Here is a 17,879-nt window from a genome sequence, read left to right as displayed (position 1 = left end):
CTTAAAGCGTGAGTGTGCTGTTCGACCTCCAGGAAGGATAGATGCAGCAACACCAGATGAAGCAGTTGCATGTGCCATTAATTTTCTTGATCTTACTGCAGCGAGAAGTGCCTTGTACAGGAATGTCTTCCCTGTCCCACCAGGGCCATCAACAAAGAATGTAGCAGTTTTGTTTGAAAAAACATTTTTCAAAACTGAATTATAGAAATATCGCTGTTCACTATTAAGGATTTCTGATGCAGCAGTATCTTCTTCTGGAATTTCAACAGCCAATTCATCATCGATTTCCCTAGATTCAAATTGGTCTTCATCAAAACAAATGTCGTCATCAAGAAGATGAAATGAATTAATGTCTTTCCCCATTGATTCAAGTGTAAAAGAGATTGAGCGCAAAACTTGCATTCTTACAGTCAACATAGAATCTTCAGTTGACCAAAAATCAATTGACATATCTTGCTCAAAACGTTCCCAAAGCTCTCTCGGATTGGTTGAATTACAATAAATCAATATAGTTACAAATAGCCGTCTCAAACTGGACGGCATTTGATATAGAGATGCTTCCTGTAAACAATCTTCTAAACCACTGTCTTTCTGTAGCAAACCATGCATAGTTGCTGCCTCACGAAAAGATGGAGCCACAATACCATCAACTGTCCTAAGATCTTCAAATGACAAAGGTCCTCTTACATGATTTAGCAATATCCGCAGATAATACCTCTCACCTTCAAATGGATTTGCTGTAATAATTCGACCTATAACAGTTTTATTTTTTCGACAAGTCCACTCTTTGTATTGTTGGCTCCAAACATAGAATTCTGGAAATTCTTTGTATAACAATGTCCTGGCATTCTCATCCACTCGATTTAATACAAAGAATTCTGTTAACATCGATTTTGTAGACCGATCAGAGTTGAAAACATTGATTAAGTCTTCATTTGCTCGAAAAGTTACTTGGTGTTGATCCTCAAGATGTAAATGTAAGCTATACACTGCTGGGTACATTTCATTAACAACGAAGCCATATATTCTCCACATAGATTCAAGCGGAGCAATCCATCGGGCTGATTGGAATTGTTGGATTTCATCAATTTGTTGATTATTTTGTTTAGAAACCAAATTGAAAGCAACACGATCATGCTCTTTGTAAATGTACTTATAAAGATATTTGTCTGCTTTTATAGTAGAACAAATCTCGATGTTAATGTGACAGTCAAATGTTGCAAGCAAATACGGATTATATGGAACATCCCAACGGTTATCCAAATTATGACCTCTCACTTTGACAGTTATTCCATTGTCAGAACGCCTGTATATTGGGAAGCAATCATTTCCAACAGTCGTACTTGATGCAAAATTTTTTGGATAATGGCTTTTGCAATAACCATTTTTTTTCATGCAAACATTTGTTGGATTCAACACTCCACATGGTCCATGCATCATATGCTTGACAACGGCGTTATGCAAGTGCAAATTCGTATTTTTATCAGGTATTTCTGCCGATACAATCTCATCAAAAGATTCAGGTGCATAGAGTTTCCAATCTCTTTGTAATATAATTAAAAAATGAGCATGTGGAAGGCCTCTTTTTTGGTGCTCAATAACATAAACATATGCTGAAACTTTTCCAAATATCTGTTGCTTGAATAATCGATCCTTTAATTCTTTTAATTTTGCACGAAAGACCTGAGCAACTAAATCAGGCCGATTTTGACTCTCCTCATGTAGGCGTAATTCATTTGAAATTTCTTGCCAATTTGGATTGCATATCATTGTTAAAAAAATGTCTGGTTTACCATAACGCTGAACTAAAGCCATTGCTTCCATATATCTTTTTCGCATATCTCTTGGACCCCCAATAAACGACGAAGGCAGAATAATCTGTTTTCCAACATTAGAAGCGTTAGTTTCCCCTAGTGTAATGGTATCAACAATACTTTGATATAACTCAGATCGAATATGTTGTTGTTTGCTATGGAAATAATCTAATCTTGACGTCTCGATCTTAACATACATATCAACAACGAATTGTTGCAACAGACGACCAGACAGCAACAAAATTGATTTGAAATTTTCTCTGATTTGTAATTATAGCAATAATATTCACGGCACGAAACAATTGGATCCTTCATTTTTCTGTTTAATGCTACAAAAGTTGAAGGGGAATGCAATATTACAAAATTGGACGTGTACAAACTAAGTACAAAATGGGAAGATTAAGATTACACTCTAACCTCGTTGTTCTCTTGTAAGTAATTCTTCTGCTGACATTGATTGGTGAGGATCTATTGATTGGGTTGTTTCATTACATATTAATGTGCTTCCTCTATTGATCCTTTTAATACCTTGGTGCCAACCAGTATCCCCAAAAGGAAATAAGAGTGGATATTGAAGTGGATCATAGCAGCCAAAATAATACTGAACTATATGACTTCCACCAGAATGACTAAAGACACAAATGTCCCGTCCTCCCAACTGATCTGCATCTTCATTTTCAACCCATACTGCTGCAACTTGTGAAGATGTTAGGGCATTGAACACACGCTGATCTAGGCCAGCATCTGATCTTATATGGATTACTTGATTTTTCAAATTTGGCAAATCACCAAGAGATCGGAAAAACACAGAATATGGATTGATGCGAAGAATATCGATGAGTTGAGCTATAATTGATGGGTTCATTCTATCTGAATCAGAAATACGATTTTCTAATTCGTGCTCAGTATCATAGAAATACAATTGGAGAGAAGAAGGACGACCATTTAAAGGGACTAAATCATCGATATAGTGATAGATCTGTCCCTGAGTTCGGAAGGTATAAATCTCTCTATTTCGTCTGCAAAGATCTCTATCGAATTTAACTCCAAAAGATGTAAACACGAACTTGTTATTATAAGTCCGAACATAGGTCTTAAAATGTGCGGCTTCATCTGCATCGGAGGTAAAAAGATCATAAAACTGATCATGGACATCATTTGTGGCCAAAGAAATTGTCCCATCTGCACAGCAAAATCCGTTTGTTTCATGATAGAATCGCTTTGCTTTACAATGTCTGCAACAAGGCACATACGGCAAGGAATATGCTTCAGATGGCACAACTTGCAATAGTTATCTACGTCCAACAAAGCAACGATGCTCCCCACCTATTGAGTTTAAAAATGAACAGAAGACAATAGGCGTAAACCCATCGAATTGTTTGAATGATCTGGCTAAGGACACTGCCGGAAGAGTGTCAAGAGTTGACAATAGAATAAGAACGAATAATATAATTATACTTGTTTTTTACCCCTACGAGATGATGGTATACTTGTTTCAAAACTTGACTCTTCCCGAACAACATATGGAGCCTATTTGAATAGGATGTTCCCAAATTTCAATAAAAAAGAATATAAAGCTGCTTGAATAAGAAATATGAAAAAATAATTTCAAGAAAATCTGTTGAATCAAAAACTGATTAGAGACAGTCGTTTCATCTATGTTTGTGTTTCCTGATTTACGTGTCAGGAAATCTATAGAATCACTCAGACAATCAGAACGATTCGCCACATTGTTTAATGATGAAGTTACCTCTGAATCAACTATACAGACATTAACACCAGGAGGAACACATACTTCATGAGACGAAACCAATTCATCGATATCAACACCAGCGCGGAAAATTCGTTGTCTCTTTGACACTTTTTGTAGAACAGTGAAATCCTGAATGATGTTTATATGTTGGACATCATTATTTGAAGGTTCATCAATTGACATAGTCATTTGATCACCCCCAAACGAAGCTGAATCTTTTAATTGGATGGAATTGCTTCTAGATGCTTTTTTTTTAGCATATCTTTCTCTCTGTTTTTTACGGAGTTTTTCTTTTTTCTCTTCAGGTAAATCTTTATACGAGATTTTCTTCGCCGGTTGTTTTCCATGATCTTCAAAAAATAGTTTCAAAGCTTAACTTTTATAAAACTAATATTACTATTTGAAAACAAATGCTACATAACTCATTAACACAATCTTACCACTTCTCATTATGTTAACGAAGCAAACAATTCTTCTAAACGTTGGATAATACTGTTCCACACAACCCAAACTAAATGAATAATTAATAACTACTTAATGCGAAATAAACGTCTCCAAGGCAGTGACATATAATAATATATATATATATATATAAAGGCACTTACAGGTCTTGAAATGAACAGTGGAGAGTCTTTTATATATTTAGATCTCTTGATAAGGAGGATAATTCCTGTTTAGACACAAACGACATTGTAAGTTTTGATTGCATTGTATACACACAAACACACACATACACACACACACACACACACACAAACACACATATAACATCGTTGGTCTTTGAAGTGCCATTTGTGTATGTCGTTAAGGTTCTTATTTATTCGAGATTTATGTGGTTTCGGTTCCTATTTATTCGAGATTTTTTTGCATCTTGTTGTATTTTTCTTGTCCATTTTTGCATTTCGATCTGGATTTGAAGGTTTTCTGGTATCTTTATTCGTTTTGCATTTCCATTTGGATTTGAGATATATTTCCATTTTGTTGTATTTTCATTGTTCATTTTTGCATATGAATCAGGATCTAGATGCGATATACTTTTTCATTGGTCTTCGAAGTGCCGTTTGTGTATTTTTGTTATTCATTTTTTTATCTATATTTGGATCTAAAGGTTTTACTCGCATTTTTTCATTTTCTTGCAATTTTTTTCATTTAATTTTTGGATGTGTAAAACCTATTATTAGAAAGAAAATTATAATATTAGCAAAAATGTTATGATTTTTTTTGTTGTATTATTGTATTTTTTATTTTCATATTTTCACTAAGTTGTGTTCGTTTTGTTAAGTTGATTTTGAGATGACATATGTAGTAGGCCTGCAATCTGAGCTAAAAGTATTGGATATGTTTTCTAATTGAACAGTTAATTATGTCATAATAGTAATATTATTATATTTACATTTTTAAAAGACGAATGTTAGATGAGTGATGCATGGTAGAAATAATCTTAGGACGTGTAAATTTCACATAATATTTCATTTAAAAAAATTGGATAAATTTGAGACTCATATAAAAAAATTATTTTTATAATAATGAACTCTAACTTTTTTTCTAGAAGTGCATGGAACTTGCACATTCTGTAACTCATATGTTTAGGTTTAGTAGTTTGACTAATCTAATGTAAAAGATTTTACTCATACCTAACCAAAATATGAATATGCATTTAAGTTGTATGAAGACCTTTAAATTTAATTATTATTTTCATAAATTTCCGTTTTATCACCGGTAAATAAATATCGAATTGCCTCTATCTTTAAAAGATGATCAAGAGAGTAATCGAAAAGATGATCACCTTGACCTAGCTGACGTGTCAATTTTGTGGTGGTTCAGCAGATTCTTTTTATTTTTTATTTTTTTTAACTTTTGAACTTATTCAAACAATAATAATATTTAAAAAAAAAAGTAGAGGTGAAGAAAAAGGTCAAAAAAGTTAAGAGAAACGTGGTATGTCAGTTGCAGCTGTTATTGGATCCCACCTTCACGATTTCCCATATATCTTCCCTCTCTCCTACAAAATAATATATATATATATAAATAATTTTAGAATTTTAAATCTTCACCGTTGGACTTGGGTTTATGTGTCAATCTGATATATATATAATATTATTCAAACTAAATAATTTAAAATACATTGTAACTATATATATATTTTTTAAAAACCATAATAGATTTAAGATTAACTATACCGGTTAAATAAATAAAATCACGTGGCAAGCATAATTATGATGCTTCTTAACTCACTGGACCATGTGATATGAACCTCAACGTAACTTTTTAAAAAAAGAATGAGTTTATAATTAAAAAATAATTTTTTTTATGTAAATTTCATATTTATCTATTTTTTAATATATTTTATAAAAAATTATTTTAAGATTTAAAAAAATTGAATTTTTTATTATATTTTATATATAAATTTATATCGATGAAATGAAATTAATTGAGATGAGTTAATGTGAGTTTTAAATTCAAATAAGGCGTTATTTAAACACTATAATATTTATTTTTCAAGCCGTTGATTTGATTCTAACACAAATTACTTCCCACCATTCAATTATAATGATTTGGAGTTGTCACTAGTGCTGTTTTTATTAATGGTATCAGTTAGATGAGATTGACTGAAGACACACTCTAATTTTTAAATTAATTAATAATAATATAATATTATTATCATGAGAATTACAATTAACAAGTTAGACGATAATTATACTAGTTAAATAAATAAAATCACATGACAAGCAATGACGGACATAAAATGACATGTTTTATTAGTGAAAGAGAAATCAAGCAAGTATATATTCACAAGAAGTAATGACCGACATATTATTTAGGCGGGAAATGACTTTAAGTACATATCACGTGACAAACAAGAAGTAATGGCTGACATAATGTTTGAGTGGGAAATGACTTTAACAAGTACAATTTATAAAAAGCATTTATAACATATTCAGGCATTAAGCATATCTTCTACATCCTTTTCCGTCTCTCTCTCTCTCTCACTCTCACTCGCATTCTTTTATTTCTTTTTTTCACTTTTATTCTTCTCTTTCTCTCATATATTTCTTGCTGTCTGATATCTCTCTCGATTTCTATTAAATAATCTTCTCATCTCCCTCACTCTCGCTCACTCTTTCTTCTTTCTTTCTTTTTCTTACTTTTTTTCATCTTCCCGTCTCTATCTCTCTATCTATCTCCCGTAAGCCCACTCTTACTTCTCATATTTTTGGCCACATTTGCTATTTGCAGCTGTCTATATTTTTGTTTCCATCGTGGATCTGCAGGTAGATAAAGAGATATTTCCTACAAATCTAAGTTGATCTAGATTTTTTTAACATGTTTTATTTCTATTTTTTTTCTATAGATCTGAACAGCTTTAAAGATGTGAAAGATCAAGTGTTCTTATTATTTTCAGATCATAAGTGTTCTAAAGATCAAGTGGATTTTTTTAACTCATTTTATTGATATATTTTCTATAGATCCGAACATCTTTAAAGCTGTTCAAGCTGTTCATATTTTCTATAGATATATTTTCAGATCTTAGTGTTCTTATTATTTTTTTTCTCTTGATCTTTATTTTTTTTTCTCTTTCACTTATTTTTTTGTGCTTTACTATCGGGTTATTTTGTTTTTCATATATGTGGAGATTATTTTTTTTTTCGGTGTAGGCAAATGAAGAAACCCTTTACTTACAGATCTACTTGAAAGATTTTTTTTTCTTCAGTAGATCTGAAAGAATTTTTTTTCCAACTTTTTTTGTTGTAATCTGAACAGATCTTCATATATTTGAAGAGATCTTGTTCAGATCTTAGTGTTATTTTTTTTCGCTTGATCTTTATTTTTTTTCTTTCACTAATTTTGTTGTGCTTTCCTATAGGGTTATTTTGTTTTTCATATGTGGAGATTATTTTTTTTTTTCGGTATTAGAGAATGAAGAAACCATTTTCATTCCTTATATATTTGAGTAGATCTGAAAGAATTTTTTAACTTTTTTTTTTGTTGTTGTTGTAGTAATTGGTCACGTTGATGGGATTGGGTTCATTTTCTAAGTTGGGGTAGTCTAACGGACAATTGTGTTTGTGCAGAGGAGAGTGTGATCTCTTACACGCCTGATCAGGTTTTGGTTAGCAACGGGACCAAGCAGAGTATTCATCAAGCCTTTGCTTGCAGTTTGTTCCCCCAGAGATGAGGTAAAGTACTACATTATTAGTTTTGTATTTAATTTTTTCCATTTTATACAATTTGCTATCTTATTTCTTGAATATACACTTTGGAACAAGATTGCCTTTTGGGAATCTTCACTTTTTTTGTACTTGTTTAGCCGTCACTTCATTTAGGTTAAATTACTAAAAAGCTATTTGAAAGTACGTTTAAACAAACGTGTTGAAATCTTAATTCTCCTAAATGTAAATAGCTTGACAATTTTGTAGTTTTAATTCCCCTAAATGTAGATAGCTTGACAATTCTGTATTCTGTATTAAACAAGGAAATAACTTGTTTAAGCTGTTCTTTCCAGATCACGTTTATTGGATGCTGAATGGATGTTTTTTTTCTTCTCTCATGCCTAGTTGTTTATGGTGTTGGTTTCTGTAGATTGGTTACTGTGTGGATTTTTTTCTTCTGTTAAGTGTTGGGTTTGAACCAAACCAGTTTGCTCTAAAGTATTTTTTTTTTTGTTTGTATTTTTGTAGTAATTTTTGTTTGATTTCTCACTATATATTGTAAATAAGGTTATCTCTTGTAAATAAGATTATTACATAACCTCTTTTGTAGATAGGGCTTTCAGAAACATTTCTTTTATTTTTACTTGTCTGCCAATTTTTTTTAAAGTGCATTCACAGTTTCTTTTCGGTTATGTATATTTAATATTGTGTTTGGTTTTTTGTACATGGTATAGTGTCTTTAAACACAAGACTAACGAAGCTAGAAACACACTATCAAACAGAAAAATAATAAATTAAAAATAGAATAAAAATATACAATATATGATTTTTTGAAGGCTTTTCTTTATCTCTATTATTGTATATTATGTTTGAATACAATAGTTTTCTCTAACAAAATATCAACAAAGCGAGAAAGAGAAAAACAATAAATGAAAAAGGGGGAAAATAAATACAAAATAAAAATATTATACACTTACAAAGATAAGAATCAGAAATGTCCAGCACTAAAAGTTTTCAATCAACAAGACCTGAAAACAAATCAGTAACCCAAAGAAAATACTAAGCATGGCAGTAACCAATGAACAAAAAACATGGAAGTAAAAAAATATTTACTCTAAATAACTAACAGAAAATATTACACTAAACAATCATGCACTTACAATGATCAAACACCAGAAAATTTTAGTTTTTGAAATCTGCTGGTAAGAACACCTTAGAAGAAGCTGAAAAGAAATCATCAGTAGAAGAAATCATCAGTAAAAATCAGCAGTAAATATTAAAAATCAGTAAAAGGGAAAAAATAGAGAATAAGAGAAGAGACGGTAAAGAAGCTGAAAAGATGATCAGTACGTAAAAGAAAAAAATGCAGTATTAGAGAAGAAGTAAAAAATACAAGATTTTTCAGAAAATTACCTGTAGTGAGGAACAATATCTGGAACCAAACAAAGAACACTATGAAAATAGGAACTCTCCTAAAGATAAACACAACATCATCTTTTAAAGTATGTTCCCTCTCTTTCTAGGCGTCCTCTTTCCAGACCTCTTATCTATCACCCATATCACCCATTAGACTGCTGTAAAGTAAGTAAAAGCTGTAAAACTAATCAAATCAGACATCAAATTAGAGATAAAAAGAAAATCTTCCAAATCAGATAGAGAGAAAAAGTCTTGAAATGAAGTATGCATATGGGTTTTTTTGTTTTTTTTTACAGTTTTTTTTATTCACTCAGTTGTATTTTTTTAAATTAAAAATTTGACATATATTTTATTTTATTTTATTTTGTAGGGAAGCTCAATTTGGAGTATGAGACAAATATATTTGTCTTGGCAGAAGATTTTGACCGATTGTTTTACAATATTTTTTTAATGTTTCCTTCTTCTGTGGCGATTTTTTCTTTTTTATTATCATTTTTAATTATTTAAATATGTAAATCAGTATAATTATCTATATTCATGTATTGATTCAACCTACTGACACAAGTAATTTCTTTCTCCTACTGACACAAGTAATTTCTTTCTCCTACTGACACAAGCAATTTCTTTCTACTGACACAAGCGTGTAGAGATTTCTAATAAAATTAATTTTTTTCTCATAATTAAAATATATTCTGACACAAGTAATTTTCTTCATAATTAAAATGATATACTGACTAAAGAAGATAATAAAAAAATTTATATCGGGAATATAAAATTACTGACATTTTATATTGATACAAGTATTTACTGACATAATTCATCCTTTTTCATAATTAAAATAATATATACTGATACATCTATATATAAAAAGATATTAAAATAATAAAAAGACATTTACGGACACAAAATATAAAAAGCAGTATATGTGCTACACGGATGTCACACGGAAAAACAAGAAAAGTACTGTTCATTTGAGATAGGCTCTTATATAATAGAGACAGATATGCTAGAGTTACGATAAAAAACAAGGCTCAAGTTGAAATAAGGTATTTCGTTAAGAAAAATGCATTACTTACATAATTTTCTTCTGCTGTAGGAGTCGTGAAAGAGCCATCTTTCGAGTGTGTGAGTTTATAAAAATCAATCAGAGTAGTATCCTCCCCACGCTTCAACAGATTAAAAAAATTAAGAAAAAAAATCTCTATTATTAAAAATCACAATGTATAAATGACAATTAAAAAATACCTTTACTTCGAAAAGTCGAGCAAATGATTTTGATCCAGGCACGTGGTTAACTTTCAAGTTGCTTCTATTCAAAGCATTTTGATCACATACCATTGTGCCTTTGCAAAAAGTCGTTCATCTAAACTGCGAAATGTTGAGGATCCCAATGGACGAACATTCTGAGAAAAAATGGACAAACCTCTGCATTCATTCCCTTGCCCAATATCAGTATTTCGCTCTACATGATTAAATCTTGTCTTAACATCATGAAAATACATGAAGCAGAATGTCAAGCATTCAACATCAATATATGCCTCTGCAATTGACCCTTCTGGACGTGCTCAATTTCGCACATACCTTTTGAGTTTGCCGAGAAACCTTTCAATGGGATACATCCATCGAAATTGCACCGGTCCTGCAAGCAATGCTTCACGTGGTAGATGAATGGCTAAGTGTATCATTATATCAAAAAAAGCTGGTAGAAATATCATTTCGAACTTGCAAAGAATGATGATAATGTTGCTTTCTAGTTGCTTCAAAACCTCTATGTTTAACGTATGTGAACATAGTTCTTTAAAAAAAAAACTTAGCTCAATCAATGCCATCCTTATATCTTTTCGTAAGTACCCACGGATTGCAACTGGGAGTAACCGTTGTAAAAAAACATGACAATCATGACTTTTCATTCCTGATATCCTGCGATTAGCAACAATCACACATTGAGAAATATTTGAAGCATAACCATCGGGGAACTTCACATATTCTATCCAAGCACAAAAACTTTTTCTCTCATCACTTGACAATGTGAAGGGTGCATGTGGCATTAGATAAGAACCGTCATCTTCTTTTATGTGTAGTTCCTTCCTGAGACCCATTTGACACAAATCCTTTCGTGCTTTGATTGTGTCCTTTGTCTTTCCTTTTATATTCATCAACGTTCCTAGGATATTATCACAAATATTCTTCTCAACATGCATGACGTCCAGGTTGTGTCTTAATTTCAATGTTGACAATATGATAACTCAAAGAATATACTTTTTTTTGTCCAATTCAACTCCTCTACTGCACGTTTTCTCTTATTTGTTTTTTCAAATTGCATATCTCTAACATTCATAAGTTGTTCTAACACATCATTGCCAGACAGTTCATGAGGTGCCAATCTATGCTCTTCTTTACCATTAAAAATAGCCTTTTTTTTCTGCCAAATATGCCCTGGTTGCAAAAAGCGACGATGAGCCATATAACAATGCTTCTGCCCATATTTCAACCACATAGATTCTGTCTCGTCATTACACACTGGACACGCTAATTTTCCTTTAGTGCTCCATCCGGAGAGGTTTGCATATACAGGAAAATCATTTATTGTCCATAATAATGCTGCATGTAATCGAAAGGTTTGTGATACTGATGCATCAAATGTATCTACACCTTCTTCCCACAACTGCTTCAACTCATCAATCAATGGTCTCAAATACACATCAATTTCATTTCCAGGTACCTTAGGTCCAGGAATAAGTAAGATCATCATGAAGTACGGATCTTTCATACACTTCTAAGGAGGTAGGTTGTACGGCATAAGTAGTATCGGCCACACGCTGTAAGATGTACTCATGTTACCAAATGGATTAAAACCATTTGCTGCCAGTCCAAGTTGAACGTTGCGCGATTCTTGAGCAAACCATTGATGTGATTTATCAAATTCTTTCCAAATCACAGAGTTGGCTGGATGTCTCAAATTATTCAAATCCTGAACTCTTTTTTCTCTATGTCATCTCATATCCTCAGCTGTATTTTTTGACATAAATAACCTTTGCAACCTTGGCTTCAATGGAAAATACCGCAACACCTTATGAGGAATTTTCTTGTCTTTTTTTTCATTGTCAATCCATCTTGACTTTTTGCATATAGGACACTTTTGACTACTAGCATGCTCTTTCCAAAAAAGTACACAATCATTTTTGCATGCATCAATCTTATCATAATTAAAGCCCAAACCCCGTCTCAATTGTTTTGCCTCTTAGTATGACTTAGGCAATGTCTCCCCATCGGGAAGTGCGTTTCTCAACAAGTCGATCAACATGTCAAATGACTTATTACTCCAATTATTAATTATCTTCAAATGGAGCAACCTTATAATGAAAGCCAATTTTGAAAACTTCACACAACCTGGATAAAGTTGACGTTGAGAATCTTCCCACAACTGTTCAAAATTTCTATTTCCCAATTCTGGCAATGCAGGACCTTGGCTATTGGAAGACTCTCCGATATTAGTATCCATAAATGTTCCCATGTAAACATCATCTAATAGTTCTTCAACTTCGTCAACATTTTCCGTCCAATAATTCTTATTAGCATTGTCACGAACTTGATTTTCATTCCATATTTCATCTTCTCCATGAAATGTCCATTGCGTGTAATTCTTATCAATTCCTTTAATAAATATATGATCTTCCACTACATCTATAGTCCTATAATATCCATTCTTACACTTAACACATGGACACCTGATCCTGCCTAGTTTGTCTACATGACCACGTGCAATACTAATAAATTGGTTTACCCCTTATACATATGTTGTAGAAACTCTATTAGTAAGATTCATCCAGCTTTTGTCCATTTTGTTGTACCTATAAAAAATTTAACAAACAAATCGAGTTCAACTAAAACTAAAATTGAAAAGTATATATGTGAAAAATTATAAATTTACCATCTCTTAACAATTATATTTTAATTTAGAAATTAACTTTCATTATCATGGAATATAATATCGTTAAAATCATTTTATAAAAAATAATTCTAAGGCATGTTCTTTTTCTTTTAAAATAATAAAGTCAAATCATCAATTATATTTGTTAAAATAAAATGAGAAAAAAATAATTATTTCAATTACTTCATTAAAATAAAATTTAAAGTTAAATGAGAAAAAATAATTATTTCGAAATTAGTAAAAATATAATGATTAACACTACTTAATTGTGATAAATCTTTATTTAAAGTAGTAAAATTATGCACAATTCCGATATTATCATTCTCAATTGATTAAGATTATTCAAGATCGTGAGAAAATTATGATTGAACCCATATCTATAATTCCATCTCTATCAATTGACTTGAAGCAAGAACAATTAATCATTGAACACAAACAATTGGGAAAGAAATCACATCTCATAATAATAAGGTTTCATTTGCAATCTTAGTTAAGAATTCAGATAGACATGTTTTCGAAAATAAATTCAAAAACCTAAATATAAATAAACATTAAAATAATTAATTGAAAGAAAAATAACACTTACAGTGCTTCTAGAACGTAAAGATATCAGCAAGATTGTTGTGAAATTTTAATTGTACTTGCAAGTGGACGAATCGTACCAAAGTATAGTTATAGCAAGAACGAGGTCGAACTCACAGAAACTTCTAAAAACATAGAAATCTAATTAATTATAAACCAAATAAATTCTAATAAAGATGAGTTGTAAAATAAAACAAAAAATTAAGAACTAAACAATCAATTAATCAAAACGAGAAATAATTAATTTAATAAACTAATCACAATAAAAGAACTAAAATAAATTATGAAGATGAAAATTAATCTAAAAAACGAATAAAATATTAATGGATAATGAACTAAAGTTTTAGAATCCATCGTATTAATTCATAATAATATATTTATGAAAATTGATTCTTCTGAAATATTTACATGATACTCTAGAATTCAATTTTGTTATCATGAAAAATAGCATCGTTGAAACCTATTTCTAAGAAAATATTTAAAGTATTCATGTTCTTGTTCGCTCAAAAATACAAAATCAAATCATTACTTATATCTGTTAAAATAAATCACAAAAGATATCAGATTTTATTTTTGACAAAATTATAATTTAGGCTCTCAATTGATTAAGATTATTCTGTATCATGAGAAAAATATGATTGAACTCATATCAAGAACTTTATCTTCAATTAATACGAAGTAAGAATAATAAATAGTTGAATACATACATAACTGGAGAAAAAATCAATCTCATAAATAATACTACAATATAATCATCAAAGAGATTTCATCCTCAAACTTAACTAGATATATTGATAAAAATAAATTCTAAAATTTGAATGTAAAGAAACATTAAAATAATATTTAAAAAAAATATAAAAGAATAAAAATTACCTACGTAAACACAATTGTCCAATTTCAATCTTCCTCCTCTCAAATTCATAATACTCCTGCGCCGCACAGCCTAGTGTTTTTATTTGTTGAATTTCGTTCTGCAGGTGCCCTTCTGCTTTGCATATTTATATATATTTTTTATTAATTTCGTTCGGCGTGCTGTTTGCTTTATCCCGTTTGTTGCGTCAAGCTTTAACTATTTTTTTACTCTTTTCCTTGAGTTATATGCCTCTTTCCTCTTCTGTTATTCTTTTTTTTTCTCTCTCTCTCAGTCTATTAAGCCTCTTCATTCCAGCTGTTTTTTTTTTTTTTCGCGCCCCTTCGTCCCAATTTTTTTTATCATGCCCCTGCGTCCTAGTTTTTTTTTTTTTTTTTTTATTTTGCTTCCTTTTATGTTAATATCTAAATTAAGTTTATCTTTTTATTAAACTCTATAAAAAAAATACATATCTCAAGACTAATAAAAACATAAAAAGAATTAGTACCACAAAGTCATGATAATCCTTTATATCGTCGCTAAAACATTACTTTTTGTAAAGATAAATCAAATAGTAAAAAGTCAATTATTAGACTATAATTGACAGAAAATTATAACTTCACTAAAACTTATTATTTATGACAAAATGCAACTCGTTGGCAATACTATACTGCAGTAAAATTATTAGTGATGATTATAGTCGTTGCTAGTTCTATAATTGTCGTTACAATTACTTTCTCATTTGGTGAGAAATTCTCCCGCACATGTATTTGCGACCAATATAAATGACGGTATAATTTTGGGTCATTAAAAGTAATATTGGGGATGAATTTAAAGTTTTCCTCATTAAAGATAAACTTTTACTTACGAGTTTTATATCGTAGCTAAAACATTACCTTTTACGAAGATAAATTGGGTCGCATAAAATTAATTATTAGATTATAAAGGATAAAAAATTATATCTTCACTAAAACTTATTATTTATGACAAAATGATCTTACCTACTAAAAATAAAATATTTATGAGAAAATGCAACTCGTTGGCAACACTCAATTGTAACAAGATTGTTAGCGACCATTACAATCATTGCTAATTCTATAATTATTGTCATAATTACTTTCTCATTTAGTCGAAAATTTTCCCGCTTATGTATTTGTGGCCAATACAAATGACGGTATAATTTTGATCATTAAAAGTAATATCAGCGATGAATTTAAAATTTTTCTCACTGAAGATAATTGTTTAGCTACGAGTTTTATATCGTCGCTAAAATATTACTTTTTGCGAAGATAAATTGTGTCACAAAAAGTCAATCATTAGACTAAAATTAACAAAAAATTATAGTGAAGAAAAGAGAAAACAAAAGGGCTCCAGTACCCAAGGGGTGATTAGTGGTTGAAGGTGGCCACCCATATATAGGGCAGCCCTCGTGAGCCACCCCTTAGCGGTTTTCCAGTGTCAGCTTGTGGTGGCCGGAAATCCACGATGAGTGCCACTCCTCGTTTGTGGGTGGCTCAATTTTTTTCTTTTTAAAATTATAATTTGTTTGTAATTTCAGTCTTTTCTCAAATATATTTTAGATTTTTTTTTCTAATTTTGATATTTTTTTATATATAATTTTTAATTAATTTTATTTTCTAAAAGAATATAGGTTATTAATTTTGGCTTTGGTTTTAAGTTTATAAGTTTAATATTTTTTTAATTTTTGTCATATTTTGAATCTCAAGTCATTTTATTTTATAACCTATTTTTTCAATGCCTTTAATATTATAACATTTATTAAAAAGAATATTGGTTATTGTTGATGTGGCATGCGAATTGACATTTTTTAGTGCATTTTTAGGATTATGGTAGATAATATAGCTTTTAGTTTTAGGATTCTTAGTTATAGTGCTTAAAAAAATAATTTTTGAGGAAGAAACGACATAAAAGGTCATTTGAGGTAATGTTTTGTATGTAGTGATAAGATCACAGGATAAAGCTATTACTATCTGAAAGTTGTATTAGTATTTTCGCCATTTGATAGGCTTTTTTTAAATTGTAACTACCTTCTGTATTAAAGATCTTTTGAAACTATTTAAGCACTTTGTATTATCCCTAACACAATCCCAAACAGGTTCATAAATTCTTAAAAAAACAGTGACAAATGAGTTTCATGTAAAGTTATATATTTCATTAACAAAATAAGGGAATTTGGATGTAGAGATCATGTGATATATAAGTATTATCTTAGGAATCCCGACAAGATTTTTTTTTTTTCTTTTGTTTTCTTTTTCTTATATCGAGGACTCATTTGAAAAATATCAAATCCTACAAGCCAATATGGTAACTACCCTCAAAATTATTTTGGGATGTTAGAAAACATATTACAAGGGGTGATTCTGGACATCAAAAGCATTACTACTGGATATGCATCTCAAGGCTGATTGACCGTCACCAGATTCAAAGGAATGAAAACATTTATTCTTTTCGAATAAATTAAGGCAATTCGATAAGATAAAAGATTCTTGACAAAAGATACAAAAGTAAGGCTCCTTAATTATATGGTAACGTACGTAATCAGCATAGTTTTATAATATGATTTTTTATATTTTAATTATAATTTGTTGAGTCGAGTTTTGTTCCTTTCCAAGATAGATGTAAATACCAAATGAACTTTCAAAGAAAAACTGTATTTCCTCAAAAGATATGACTACACACATGTCCTACTTTGACATTAAAATATCTATTTGGAGTAGTTAATCTCAATAAATAGGACACAGCCACTACAACTTCTTCACACCAAACATAACCAAACCGAAAGAGGAAAAAGAAGATGAAGAACCAAATTGTTTTTACAAGTTTTGCCCTCTTCTTCTTTCTTCTTCTCACGAAGTGGTCGAGAGTTGAAGCTCAGACTTGCAAGCCTAGTGGAATGATAAGGGGGAAAAAGCCTCCACCAGGACAATGTAATGAAGAAAATGACTCTGATTGTTGCGTGCAAGGCAAGCCTTACACAATTTATAAGTGTTCTCCCCCCGTGTCTAGCCATACAAAGGCGACGCTAACCATCAACAGCTTCCAGAAAGGTGGGGATGGTGGTGGACCATCGGAATGCGACAACAAATATCACTCTGATGACACTCCTGTGGTAGCACTGTCAACAGGATGGTTCAACAATAAGCAAAGGTGTCTAAATTATATCACCATCTATGGCAATGGAAGGAGTGTCAAGGCCAAGGTAGTTGACGAATGTGATTCCACTATGGGTTGTGATGCGGACCATGATTACCAACCTCCATGTCCTAACAACATTGTTGATGCCTCTAAAGCTGTTTGGAAGGCTTTGGGAGTGCCATTAAATGATTGGGGTGAATTAGACATTTATTGGTCTGATGCTTAG

At 30.8% G+C, this 17,879-nt stretch overlaps 1 protein-coding gene and 2 long non-coding RNA genes across 3 annotated transcripts; 2 read left to right on the top strand and 1 right to left on the bottom strand.

Moving 5' to 3' along the window:
- Nucleotides 1-6,546: 6,546 nt before the first annotated feature.
- LOC121249207 lies at nt 6,547-9,764 on the top strand. The gene is made up of 3 exons (XR_005937612.1): nt 6,547-6,839; nt 7,641-7,745; nt 9,505-9,764. It is a non-coding gene; the product is annotated as an uncharacterized LOC121249207 (long non-coding RNA).
- On the bottom strand, nt 8,573-9,267 carry LOC121249214. Its single transcript, XR_005937613.1, has 4 exons — nt 9,132-9,267; nt 9,040-9,049; nt 8,879-8,941; nt 8,573-8,746 (listed from the first exon to the last, which is right to left on the bottom strand). It is a non-coding gene; the product is annotated as an uncharacterized LOC121249214 (long non-coding RNA).
- Nucleotides 9,765-17,312: 7,548 nt separating the features above from the next.
- Nucleotides 17,313-17,879, top strand: LOC121243008 (kiwellin-1-like). The gene has a single exon (XM_041141057.1). It carries the CDS (start codon nt 17,313-17,315, stop codon nt 17,877-17,879), a length of 567 nt encoding a protein of 188 aa, XP_040996991.1.

The sequence above is a fragment of the Juglans microcarpa x Juglans regia genome, chromosome 1D, assembly GCF_004785595.1.
Source record: "Juglans microcarpa x Juglans regia isolate MS1-56 chromosome 1D, Jm3101_v1.0, whole genome shotgun sequence".
NCBI lineage: Eukaryota > Viridiplantae > Streptophyta > Magnoliopsida > Fagales > Juglandaceae > Juglans > Juglans microcarpa x Juglans regia.
This window is presented reverse-complemented; position numbering and strand designations above follow the sequence as displayed.